Here is a 14,428-nt window from a genome sequence, read left to right as displayed (position 1 = left end):
ACAGGTGTGCCAAGCTTGTAGCATCAAGGCTGTAATCACTGTCAAAGTACTGAGCAAAGGGTCTGAATAATTATGTAAATGTGATATTTCAGTTATATATTTAATTTTTTAAAACCTGTTTTTGATTTATCATTGTAGGGTATTGTGTGTAGATTGAGGGGAAAAAAACTACTTAATACATCTTAAAATAAAACTAATGTAACAAAATGTGGAAAAAGTCAAGGGGTCTGAATACTTTCCGAATACACTGTATAGTTGCTTTTTGGTGGTTATCATGTAAACCAATTTAAGAACAAATGTTCTTAAATAATGTACATTTTTATATTTAGTTACAAAATCATAATTTAGAGTATCTGTTAATCCTTTGGAGCACAATTTGGGGAAAAAAGGTCTGTTTTTCATTCCACCTGTTAAAAAACATGTATCGGCAGATATATCGGTAACTTTTGCCTCCCTAAAATCAGTATCGGACTCAAATCACACACACACACACTTGAACCGTTTCAAATACTTTGAGCGTTTGCTTTCGCCTGCCTGGAGTGCCAGGTAGGTGGCTGAAGTATTTGAAATGTTTTAAAATTGTATTTGAACCCAGGTCTGATACAGACATATACAGGTTTAGTAAACCCATTCTCTTTTGAGAGAAGCTACCCTGTACAATCCTCCACCTACATGTCTGCTTGAGATCCTTCCAACTTTGACTAGTCTAACTTCAGGCTCATCTGAGGGTTGATACCCTAATAAGCATAGCTACACTATACAATCCTCCACCTATATGTCTATACTGCAGTTCCCACCAGTGGTTCAGAGTAGCCTCTGTTGCTAGTCAAACGTAACAAGTTAGATTAAGTCTCCAAGCACACAATGCCATGCAGAAACACCACAGGGAACTCTTAAAAGGGACACGAGGTGTTTCACTGAGAATCCCGCTGTAGAAACAGATCAGCCTTCCAATGAAACTGAAAGCGGCTATGACGTAGCCAGCGACACTAGAAAAAGGCATGAGCAATGCATTGTCATTCTCCTCGCTGTTAGACCAAAGACTGATGGCCAGAAGCTTCATTTAGAGGGAGGGGTATTTGATGAGATCAGATTATTGTGCACGTCGCTTCCTCTCCCAGGCTCAACACTCTTTTCCTCCTCTCTCTCTCTTTCTCAGGTTTTTTGACTTTGTTCTTGCATCGATTTCTGCAGAATTTGTTTGATACTGAAAGGCCAAGGGTTAGCTAACAGTAGTGTTGGGGGGGGGGGGGGGGTGTCAGGCCCTAATAGTGTGCAGAATGCACGTGCACATCTTATTTTACCTTCGATAGAGGGAGCCTGGTCCTGGGCAGAATACAGCATATCCTTGAAAGCCTGAAGAGCAGAGAGAGAAAAACAAGAGAAAGGGGTAAAAATAAAGTCACTAACCTAAGAAATGGGATGACATATTTATAAAATGAACTGGAGACATTGTGTTGTGTTCGACGCAACATCACTTGTGTTTCGACACGGACTCAATAATGCAGCACTACATCAAGTATTCACACACAATTAAGCCAACAGCTCAATGTGGTAGAGCAGCACATGATGTAGTGTAGTGTATGAGTCATGACGCTGCCACTGCTTAAAAGGGATATACTTCCAGTATTTGCTCTAAGCTAGCCCTAATAATAGCTAGGCCTGGGTTTAAGGTTAGGAGTTAGTTAACATGCTAGCTAAGTAGTAAGTAGTTGCAAAGTTACTAATTAGTTAAAATGCTAAAGTTCTCCATGATGTGATTCGAACACTCAACATTTGGGTTGCTGGACCTTTATACGCTAGGGATGGGAATTGCCAGGGACCTCAGGATATGATATTATCACGACATGTATTGCAATTCTCACGATTCTATATGTATTGCGAAGCGATACTGCGATTTCATAGCGATTCGATGTTCCAAACATATATTCGTCACCATGCCTGCTGCTGAGAGACAAGAGAAAAAAAGTTGTCTTGATCAGTCATGGAAATAAAAAAAGTGGTAAAAACATGTTGGCTCACCACATAAAAGCAGATGGAGAACAAGTTATAGAAGGAAAATTACTAGAGTTTCGGCGCAGGTACAGACAGCTAGCACAAACATAATATTGCAATATTGTCAAAAATAATATTAATATACAGTATATTGTCAAAAATAGTATCCTGATATGTAATTATTGATTTCACCCATTACTACTATACATGGCATCTTGCATTTCTTAATAGGCAAGCTAAAAAGCCAGGCCAAATCAGTGAGTTCAGCCCCTCTTTAACATGGGCACCCAGATTATTGTACCACTGACTAGCTAAAACAGCCAGGGAATTTCTGCCCAGGAGCAAGCAGGCGGCCAGGCAGGCAAGCAGGCGGCCAGGCAGGCAAGCAGGCGGCCAGGCAGGCAAGCAGGCGGCCAGGCAGGCAAGCAGGCGGCCAGGCAGGCAAGCAGGCGGCCAGGCAGACATGTCATAGTAAACCCTTTCCAACCTATAAAGGGAAGCTACACTGTACAATACTCTTTCAGCATGTTGGTATACAGACAGACAGAAGGCCAGACAGGACAACCAGTCAGCCAGAGGAAGCAGCAGAAAGTTGAGGGATAAAACAGGTCATGATATTCGGGGCTGTGTGCAAATATAACAATAGAGAAGCTGTCCTTGAGAAAATGCCAAGAGTGTGCAAAGCTGCCATCAAGGCAAAGGGTGGCTACTTTCAAGAATATAAAATATATTTTGATTTGTTTAACACCTTTTTGGTTACTACATGATGACAAATTACCATGAATTCAGCTAAAATGTATTAGTTTAGGAAATCTGTTCCCAAGTATTCCCACAATGTGATCGTATCTCAACGTAATCAAGGTATGAAATTATTTTTTATTTTCAAATACAACTCATTGGGATTAGTTGTGGTTAATTTGCACTGCACAAATTATAATAATTATTTACCAGCCCCCCCGACCATCCAGCCTCTGCTGAATTGAGTTGCCTACCCCTGCTATACAGTCGCTCTCTGTGCCCCAGAGTAGAGAACAAGAAGTCACTTATTATTGTGGAAAAGCCAGCGAGTCTGAGGACAATAAAAGTCCTCAGTGCCAATAGAGCTGCATGGTCAAGGTCACTCATGCTCTGATGAATGAGTGCATTCAGTAGATTTACAAACAAGAGCAACGAATGAAGAGAAATTAACAAATGATTGGGAAAAAAGTCTAGTGTCCTGAAATATAGTAGGGATGCATGATATATCGGTGAAAATATCGGAATCGGACAATATTAGCCAAAAATGACAACATTGACGACGGCCCGATGTCTAGTTTAACGCCGATGTCGAAAACCGATGTCAAAGCTGACGTGTATACCTATATAACGTAGGTAGGTTACGTAATGACGCCACGAAAAATACAGCGCTACATGTGCAACACAAAATTCCTAACTTAGCCCACAATGTCTACTGTGTGGATCTATTTTTAAGTTTTAAAGGAAGATAACAAAAAGGCCATATGCAACGTTTGTGCAGCTATTATTTCCCAAGGGGGAGAAAGTGAAATCTTTCAATGCCACAAACCTAATTACTCATTTGAAAGTGCATCACCCCCAGACGTTGAGCGACTCCTTGGAACAAGAGCAGAAAATAAACTAAGCGCACACTTCCAACAACTAAACAAGTTCAAGTCGAGCAGTCATTTGAAAGAGTAAGAACATTTCAGCGAGACAACTCAAAGGCGAAATCCATTAAAGCCAAGATAATGGAATTCATTGCCCTTGACAATCAACCATTCTCTGTTGTGGATGATGTTGGCTTTCGCCGACTGGTCAAGCACCTCGAGCCCCAGTACACACTACCAAGTAGGCGCTATTTTTCAGATGTTGTGCTACCGGAGTTACACAGTATTGTTGAAATGCACATCCACGAGCTACTTGCTATTAGCTTCACAACTGACATTTGGACCAGCGACGTCAGCTCCATGAACATGCTGAGTCTGACAGCACAGTGGGTCGACAAGGATTTCGTATTGAGGAAAGCAATATTGCATGCTCAAGAATGTGCTGGTTCTCATACCGCTTCTGCCATTTCAATGGCATTTGAGAAAATGTTTGAAACTTGGAAAATCCCCAAGAACAAAGTACACGCTGTGCTACGTGATAATGCACGTAACGTGACAAAGGCTTTGGAAGAATGCAGAGTCGCCAGTTTGCCATGCATGGCACACACGCTGCAACTGGCTGTGAACGAAGGTGTTTTGGCCCAACGCAGCATATCTGAGATAGTGGCAACAGGTAAGGAAGATAGTGGGTCATTTTAAAACACACAGCTAGCATACAGCCGCCTGCAAGTAATACAGGAGCAGCTTGGAGTGAAACCAAAAAGGCTTAAGCGAGACGTTTCCACCAGATTGAACAGTACTTTTTACATGATGGAGAGCCTGCTGGAACAAAAACGAGTGCTTGGCGTGTACGCAGCTGACTGAGTTACCTGCAACAATCAGTACAAACCAGTGGACTCTCATTGAAAACATGAACACACTCCTAGCTCCATTCGAACAACTGACTCGAGAAATAAGCTCTTCAACTGCGTCTGCAGCAGACGTGATACTCTCTGCGCAACAAAACTTCCGACACAGACCGTGGGGTTAAAACCTGCAAAAGTACTCTACTAGACACTGTGAACAAGCGATTCGGTGGCATTCTCTCTGAGCCTCTTTACTGTGTCGCCACCATGCTTGACGCTAGGTACAAGGACCGCTACTTTGATGCAGACACGTGAAACGTTACATACACAGTTGGACAAGATGGAAACGGACACAGTGACACTGCACACTGAAGAAGAGGACCCACGACAGAAGAGGCCACAAACAGACAGGGCTGAAACTTCACTGCTTGACATGTATGATGAAATCCTGGTTGAGAATGAAACGACTGAACAAATGAACAAAACAGCACAGCAAGTAAGTGAAAATAGGTTTTGATGATGTTTTACTGGTAATGGGGACATACGCAAATGCCAACAAAATAACTTTTTGGTGTGTGTGAGAGAGACACTTAATTTAAAAAAAATCTGTTACTACATCGGCCAACATTTGCCAATGTTGATCTATGCCTAATGAACATTTGGAATGCAAGAACAATAGAGGACCCCCCCCTTCCCATTATTTGCAGAACCTACTATTCCCCTCCACTTGGATACTGGAGAAGTAACAAGCACCGTTTCCCCATCCTAGCTAAAGCTGTGCGCAAGTATCTTGGTGCTCCCCGTACTAGTGTGGCCAGTGAGCACCTTTTCAGTGCAGCTTCACACATTGTAGACGAAAAAAGAAACAGACTCTCTCGTGACAAAGCCGAGCTGGTCCTCTTTGTGAAGAAAAACCTCCACCAAATGTTAAAATTGTAAATGGGCAGTCATATTGTAACCCAGCCATCTAGAGTCACTGGAAAAATGTTTACTAAGCCCAATGACTTTTCTGTTTATTCATGGCTGGTATAGGTCAAGATTTTTATTTTATTTAAAACAAAGTAGTTTTTAGTTTTTTATCTAAATGAAATATGTGTTGTAAATTTGCTCTCATTTTACTAGTCAAGTCAGTTGAGCACATTTTAAAAGTTGGTTGGCATGCTTGTGTTGTGTGTGTATTATCTTACAGCGGGAATCCCAAATCAATCATTACCGATCAATCAGGGTTCCATACTTACTGTATCCTTATCCAACGTGTGTGTCCAACACCATAAACCCCCACTGTTCCCAACAAAGATGTAGGTAGATCCATTCTCACATGCTTGTTTGTTCTCTCATCACGTGACACCTTGGAACAACAGCTTCAACATCAGGCTACAATAACAAGCGTCCTCAGTTCTCCAGTCCAAGACATGCCCCTAGAGAGTCCAGATAAATGTTACTCCTAGGCAAAGGCCTTGGGTCAGCTTTCACTGCCTTAATCCAAGCCTTTGGGGGCAATTAGAAATACTGTTCCTAGAGTCTAGACAAGAGATTGGGGGTAAAGTCTAGCCAACCTATATATGAGGGAAAAATTACCTACACTAGAAATGTATGCCCAAAAGGCCCCTAGCATCTATCCCCTTGGAACTTGTCTATATAGAATCTCATAAATAGTGAGAGAGTGAGAACCAAAAGACAAGGGGCCAGTCTATGGTCCTCCATTTTACAGCCCTGCTACACTAGATCTATCGGAGCATGGCATTGCCATCAGTCATTTAGGGAATGCTTCCTTTGAAATCAATGAAAGCTGCTATGTTGCCCGCGTTGTGTCACATCCAATGGCAGCGTCAAAGTGCAAGAATTGCTGAGGTTCAATTCTCCATGCACATTCATTCTATCTTGTGAATGGAAATAAATGAGAAAATAGTTGATTTTGGTTGGTTTCTGGTGTAGCAGGTAGAACTTCACATTGACACAATACTGAATGGCAATGTGTGTAGTGCAGGCCCCCAGTGTCCGGTCTGGAACGTCAAGTGATGAGTTCTGCTGGTGGGCTACTGTGTAGAAACCTAGCGGTGCCAAAATCCCATTGTCTTCCCTCGAAAGCCTATGTAAAATAGATAATTTTTTCTATTTGGCGTTTTGAGCTCCAAAATCTGTTTATCAAGATCAAGTTTGATCCCCACGGATGAGGCTCGCACCCTCTTTGCGCATAACTCGGGCTGGATGAAAACGACTACATCAACCATGATCCTTTGCTAGTTACGGCCACTTTCAATATGATCCTTAGCAATTTTTTTGATGCCATTCAGCCTCAAATCATCAATATGGCGCGCTTCAAATTCAAATACTTCCAGCTTCATGTGTCATCGGGACATTTCTATAGGAATACGTGGATGACGTCAGCGCTACTATCTTCTGGTTTTAATGTCTATGGTGTAGCATAGCTGGCTTGTTAGCTAAGGTCTTCTGTGAGGCGCTGGTTGCGTTCCAGCCCATCGTTACACAGTTGGACTGTGCATATCATAAGACCGCTATATCATTAATGTGGTTCTTGAGATGTTAAAACACTACTCCAGGCATCGTTAGAATTTGCACAGCGCGACGGCCTGGAACGCGACCAGTACCTTACTCTTCCCTGGAGCTGAGCCAGTAAGAGAAGACACTGACTGATATGATCGTGCCGTGACCCTGGTCCCTGCCGGAACCTGCTCTGCACAGCACAAAAACGGTCACGGGACTGTCACTGAGAACTAGCTAATATAATGGGACAGTCCTCTGTTTAAATGCTCCAGTAGTTTAATTAGAAGCGTTCATTTATTTATTTTAACCACAGAGGAGAAGGCCTGAAGAAGACCCTTTTTGTGGTCAAATCTTTGCTAGTAAGTAAAACCATGGGGGAATTTAGCCCTTAGGTTAAACCGCGAGCAGGTGTTTTTTATTTTATTTTTTAAGTTCAACCCTTTTTTGCACTACTTTCGAACTAGCAGCAGTGTTTCCCTAGCCTAGCTCTGTTTTAAAATGGTGAATGTGAGGAACAGATAGTGTTTTTACGGAGCAGAAAACCGTTTGTGGCAGAGATGGTAGGAATGATAACAGCAACAGAGACAGGAATGGCATGGCGTGGTGTGCTTTACAAAGATCACCAACTGTCATGCAGTACTCAGCACAGAGACTACACAGCAGGGCTACTAGTGTAGCCAAAGCCTTTGTTTTCCCACACTATCCACTGTGTATGTTTGTGTGTGTGTATGGTGTTTGTACTTGACAGAAAGGGCAACTTCCCATGCTTGAGCCTGTGTGAGTGTGCACTAAGTTCATCAGCGGGTTCTAAAGCTTAAGTTTCCAAAACAAAGCAGACCACTACAGGCAAGCGATTATCCATTCAGCCCCCCTCCCTCTACCGCTGTACTCCTGTTGGCCCTTCACAGGTCTGTGGTATCTTGCTAGCAGTGTTACACATCGTAGGCCGTAATACAGGCCAAACTACAACACAAGATCAAGGCAGTGTGGACTGTGGAGATATGGTGTGTGTTAGGCTACACTAGTAGCCTACGAGACAGAGTCTGGTTAGAATGAACGTTGAGTGACTTCTCTGACCACAACTGGCCACACATTCTCTGCCTCCAATCTCACTGCAGTCAACTGCCAAATAGGCTAATAAGCTAAAAGAAAACTGCCATATATAAGTATTTGAGTGTCATGTCACGCGTATAATAGGATTAAATCTATGACGCACAAGCCTAGATGAAGGAGTAGGTGGCCTATAGGCTATTAACTACTGGTGAGTTAGCCACTGCACGTCTCCAATCTGAGCTCAGAAAACAGTAAGCCATAATCAGGGTCATATTCACCAGGCACCGAACTGAAAAAAACTTACTGAAACAGGAAGGGACTACCAGAATGTATCCAATAAGAAACACTTTACAAAAGCAAACTGTTTTGCCGTAATGAATATGACCCAGAAAAATCGGCTCCACAAGAGTAAAAGATACAAAAACAACAGAGGTCCCTCAGACAGGCACAGGTAATTATTCTCAACAACAACCGTATCCACAGACACACAGACATGAATAAAGGCAGACATGAACATGGTACACAAACACACATGTACATGCACCGCATGAATTCAGACAAGAATAAACAGTACAATGACAGACATAAAATGTCTGCTGCCTGCAAATGAATACAATAAGCCTCAGCCTGTTTCCCTGATGAATCTAATTGAGGCAGTACAGTGCTCTGCTCATACAGAATGTTAAGTGCAGAGTCCAGCTATCCTCTTGACCTGAGAGAGAGAGAGCAGTGAACAAATACAACACCTTTACAAGGAATTAGAATATATTCTCAGAGCGGCACGTGCATGCATATATGTGTATGGGCGCACATATTCAAACACATACATGCACACACACCAAGGCAGAATCTCACAAACAGGTTGTCATAAACAGGCTTAGGTCTATGTTCTCACAAACATTTTGAAAACCACTACATGAAGAGACTACACTTCTGAAAACCACTACATGAAGAGACTACACTTCTGAAAACCACTACACGAGTGATACTTCGTCCCAATGTGTTGTGCAACTCCAGCCAACTGGCAGGAGTCTGGAAAGACAAATTGTGTAATCATCGTGTGGAGAACTGACCCCGCAAGAGCCAGAGAGCCATCATTCACTCTCTGTTCTAGCCCTGACCATCTCTAATCAGTAGGCTAATCCAACGGAAGAAACCTCAGCAGCACTGATGTGAAATGATTCAATTATGTGTACTGCAGTCAGAGGGAGTGCTGATGTGTGTGTGTGTGTGTGGGGGGGGGGGGGGGAGGGGCGCTGCTGTTTTAGAGTGCTGATGTGGGGGAGTAGAAAAGGGGCGGTGCTGTTTAAGAGTGCTGATGTGGGGGAGTAGAAAAGGGGCGGTGCTGTTTTAGAGTCCTGATGTGGGGGAGCAGGAAGGGGCGGTGCTGTTTTAGAGTGCTGATGTGGGGGAGCAGGAAGGGGCGGTGCTGTTTTAGAGTGCTGATGTGGGGGAGTAGGAAAGGGGCAGTGCTGTTTTAGAGTGCTGATGTGGGGGAGCAGGAAGGGGGGCGGTGCTGTTTTAGAGTGCTGATGTGGGGGAGTAGGAAAGGGGCGGTGCTGTTTTAGAGTGCTGATGTGGGGGAGCAGGAAGGGGCAGTGCTGTTTTAGAGTGCTGATGTGGGGGAGTAGGAAAGGGGCAGTGCTGTTTTAGAGTGCTGATGTGGGGGAGTAGGAAAGGGGCGGTGCTGTTTTAGAGTGCTGATGTGATGGACACAACTAGACCATATTTCACACACTTGCATGATCATAATTCAAAAAGACAATGTTTATCATTGAGGAATGCAAGCTCAATAACAATTATTTTGGATCTATATGCCATAAATGTATTTGGCATGCTTACTTCATAACAAAGAAATGCTCTAGGGACCACTGGTCTGGACCCATTTTGCACACACATTTTCCAGCAGACGGTAGTACTGGAAGAGAGCAAGCAGACCCTTTCCAGAGCTTTTTAATTAAAAGTCAGTGTCCTTGAATTTGACTTTGTTGGTGTTGATACATGAGAGGATGGTTGCCAGCAAATATTTTAGAGGTAGCCATTTGCCTTGCGGTCTGAATTGGACCCAGCCCAGGGACTGTGTCAGTAAACATGACAGTGCTGGTGCAAGAAGCAGCAATGCGTAGAACTGAGGACTGCAGCAGTGATCACCTCCAAATGCAGGTGTTCATTGCAGAGCTATGTTGCTGCAATCCACACCAGTTCCATAGATTGCAGGTATATTCAATCATCTCCATCAAACAGGGGCATTGGGTTTTGTAGTTGATCCGTGCTGAAGAATGTTAGGGGATCAGTGTAATAGTGTGCACTTTATTACAGGTAACTACTGTACTGTAACGTTATAACGCTACTGAACAAGCTAGCTATTTGGTTGGAATTGTATAATTAATTGCATTGCAAGAGAGTTTTCTATCTAGGTAACAAAATAAGGTAGAGAATAAGAATTATGAACCATACATCTAATGTAACGTATAGTATGGCTCGCTGAGTTACATTAGGTCAAGCAATACTTGTAAAACACGCTAAATAGCTCAAACGCTTGACATTCAATGTCTCAAAAAACTGTTCATTCACTGTCACACACTGCAAACTCCATTAGATGCAACCCCCCAGCAATATTAGCAGACTAACGTCGGCTAACCGCTAACATTAGGAGTTCATGCTACGTTATTTGTTATACTCGCTAGCTGACATTTCATTAGTAATGATTACTAGCTGTGTGTGTTATAAAAACGAAGCTCTATCAAGAGTATCCCTCTCTAGGCAGTTAGCTAACTAGCGTAATTTAGAAGCGCGAGCACCCCCAAAAAAATTGGACAGCTAGCTAGCGCGAGCTAGCCATTTACCTCATACTGGATGTATTGTTTTCTCCATTCAGGGGTGATGTGCGCCGAAAGGTGCTCCGTGAATTTCATCCTTCCTCAGTGGTTCCCCTCCGGGGTTTCGACGTTGAAATACTTGCTGTCAGATGACTTTCTTTGCGATGGATGATATCATACAGCTAGCTAGCCAGCCAGCTAAAATAAAACCAGCGAGGACAGTTTGATAGAGAATCACCACTTAGCAATGTTTGTCATCCAGATTATGACTGCTGCTCGGTCGAAGATCCCCTTTTCTCCGTCTCACATTATGGTCGGAGAACGTATGACAGCCACGAAATATTACTTCAAGAAAATGCTCCTCTCCGCCTTTATCTTAACTAGCTACGTTGTCACTATAATAACATGTTGTTTCGCCTTTGATTATTACTTGGACTACATTGTTTCTGAGGTAACAGCCCCTACCTAGCCTCTTGTGCTGTGAGGTCGTTGAGTCGCCATCGTTGGGCAGAAAGTGACGTGGTTGTGTCGTCACTCTTCATAGAATACACAACAGCAAGTGGATTTTAAATTCTCACCGCCCCCTTCATTTGGAAAACGGCAAGAGCATGTGCCTTACCCACAATTTCTACTCTAAACCACTGGTTTCACAAACTAAAGTCCAAACCCTTGCCAGACGGTCAGACCTATCATACATTTGCGTTGTGGACATCAGTGTCTCCTAGAGCAGTGTATATTTATCAACAGACTATGAGTCAGAGCTTGATTGGCCCCAAGAAGGTCTGGCACCAAGGTGAACAGAGCTCAGACTGTTCATTGGTTTTGCAACCAACATAAAAAGGCACAAATCGTTACGTGATGTAGTCACTAGATGGCCATGTTAAAATTAGGACCAATGTAGTGATTGAGGGGAAAGAGTAGGAATTGAACCACAAATCCTGCACAGGGCAAATGCACTACCACCTGTGCTAATAAGGTACAGAGTAGGCTATGCTCAGTGCTTGATTTGGGCAGGAGCTCACAGGAGCTGAGTAGGCCTACAGGCACCTCAGATGTTCTACTACTTCAGCTCCTGAAAAAAAAGAAGATTTAATGTGTCGCTCAGTTAAGTATAGAGTCAAGTCATCATGGAATTTTGTTAAATATATATATTTTTAAATGTAACCTTTATTTAACTAGGCAAGTCAGTTAAGAACAACCTCTGCCAAAAGAGGTTGCTCAGGCAGGTTTAACTTTAAAAAAATAGATGTGCCTCCACCTCTTTCTAAAAATGTAATTTAACTGTATACAAGAATATTAATATGTATGAATAGTGTGTAAATTGTATTTTTGTTGTCTTTTGGTGTCTTTCCAATATATAACTCTTATTTATTTATTTAATTATAATTTGTTTAATGTTTCATTTATATATACGTTATTTTATTTTTTATTCTATACAGTACCAGTCAAAAGTTTGGACACACCTACTCATTCAAAGGGTTTTCTTTATTTGTACTATTTTCTACTTTGTAGAATAATAGTGAAACATCACAACTATGAAATAACACATATGGAATCATGTAGTATCCAAAAAAGTGTTAAACAAATCAAAATATATTCTATATTTGAGATTCTTCAAAGTAGCCACCCATTGCCTTGATGATAGCTTTGCACACGCTTGGCATTCTGTCAACCAGCTTCATGAGGTAGTCACCTGGAATGCATTTCAATTAACAGGTGTGCCTTGTTAAAAGTTCATTTGTGGAATTTCTTTCCTTCTTAATGCGTTTGAGCCAATCAGTTGTGTTGTGACAAGGTAGGGGTGGTATACAAAAGATGGTATTTTACCAAATAGGGCTAAGTCCATATTATGGCAAGAACAGCTAAAATAAGCAAGAGAAACGACAGGCCATCATTACTTTAAGATTTGAAGCTCAGTCATTCCGAAAGATTTCAAGATTCTTCAAGTACAGTCGCAAAAACCATCAAGCTCTATGATGAAACTGGCTCTCATGAGGACCGCCACAGGGAAGGAAAACCCAGAGTTACCTCTGCTGCAGAGGATAAGTTCATTAGAGTTACCAGCCTCAGAAATTGCAGCCCAAATAAATTCTTCACAGAGTTCAAGTAACAGACACATCTCATCATCAACTGTTCGGAGGAGACTGCATGAATCAGGCCTTCATGGTCAAAATGCTGCAAAGAAACCACTACTAAAGAACACCAACTACAAGAAGAGACTTTCTTGGGCCAAGAAACACCAGCAATGGACAACTATTGGAAATCTGTCCTTTGGTCTGATGAGTCCAAATTTGAGATTTTTAGTTCCAACCACCGTGTCTTTGTGAGATGCAGAGTAGGTGAATGGATGATCTCCGCATGTGTAGTTCCCACCGTGAAGAATGGAGGAGGTGTGATGGTGTGGGGGTGCTTTGCTGGTGACACTGTCTGTGATTTATTTAGAATTCAAGGCACGCTTAACCAGCATGGCTACCACAGCATTCAGCAGCAATACACCATCCCATCTGGTTTGCGCTTAGTGGGACTATCATTTGCTTTTCAACAGGACAACGACCCAACAAACCTTCAAGCTATGTAAGGGCTATTTGACCAAGAAGGAGAGTGATGGCGTGCTGAATCAGATGACCTGGCCTCCACCCAATTGAGATGGTTTGTGATGAGTTGGACCGCAGAGTGAAAAAGAAAGCAGCCAAAAGTGCTCAGCACACGTGGGAACTGCTTCAACACTGTTGGAAAAACATTCCAGGTGAAACTGGTTGAGAGAATGCCAAGAGTGTGCAAAGCTGTCAACAAGGCAAAGGGTGACTATTTTGAAGAATCTCAAATAAAATATATATTTAGATGTGTTTAACACTTTTTTTGGTTACTACATGATTCCATATGTGTTATTTCATAGTTGTGATGTCTTCACTATTATTCTACAATGTAGAAAATAGTAAAAATAAAGAAAACCCTTGAATGAGTAGGTGTGTCCAAACTTTTGACTGGTACTGTACACACATAAAAAATGTTTTGTCCTTGTCTATAACTGTTCTGTACTTTGTCATGTGTTTGTAAGTTTTATGTGGACCCCAATAAGAGTAGCTGCTGTATGTGCAGGAGCTAATGGAGATCCTAATGAACTAAACTCCTCTTCTTCTTTCAGAAAATTAACCGAAAAATGAGTGGAGCTCCTGCACCTAAATACAGTATAAACAGTACTGGGCCGGCACCCACAATGAGTACCGGAAGCTATTTCAGTCCAAGTCACGCACTGGCTATGCATACATACAGGGAGGCTACACTATTCCCACTCTCTCAAGACACTGCCCGCACACAACCCCAATGAGAGACCAACAAAATGAGAGACCACAGGGATGATCTCAGTGCTGCCAGTAACATAGCGATTGAGGGGAAGAGCTAGAGTAGGACCTCAACCAATAACTGTGCATATACAGGGCAAAAGAGCTCCAGACCTCCTCTTGGCAGAGGTGGTAGTGCACTCAAATGGAGGGAGGTGACACCATAAAATACATAAAATATGTACAGATTTAAAGAGCAAGTACATTAACTAATTTCTCTTAATTTTGGGTTCAAGGTTAGGTCACCATTATATGGGGAGCTACTC

At 42.4% G+C, this 14,428-nt stretch overlaps 1 protein-coding gene across 1 annotated transcript in view; it reads right to left on the bottom strand.

Moving 5' to 3' along the window:
* Positions 1 to 11,360, bottom strand: part of LOC139560341 (xenotropic and polytropic retrovirus receptor 1 homolog) — a 54,007-nt gene extending 42,647 nt beyond the window's left edge. Inside the window, exons 1-2 of the mRNA XM_071377020.1 lie at positions 10,849 to 11,360; positions 1,305 to 1,356 (exon numbers count right to left, since the gene is read on the bottom strand). Coding sequence (XP_071233121.1) covers positions 1,305 to 1,356; positions 10,849 to 10,917 — 121 coding nt within the window. The 5' untranslated portion in view covers positions 10,918 to 11,360. The remainder of the gene's footprint in view (positions 1 to 1,304; positions 1,357 to 10,848) is intronic.
* Positions 11,361 to 14,428: the final 3,068 nt, after the last annotated feature.

Source organism: Salvelinus alpinus, chromosome 30 (assembly GCF_045679555.1).
Source record: "Salvelinus alpinus chromosome 30, SLU_Salpinus.1, whole genome shotgun sequence".
Taxonomy (NCBI): domain Eukaryota; kingdom Metazoa; phylum Chordata; class Actinopteri; order Salmoniformes; family Salmonidae; genus Salvelinus; species Salvelinus alpinus.
Note: the sequence above shows the minus strand (reverse complement) of the source record. Positions and strands in the feature narration are given on the sequence as shown.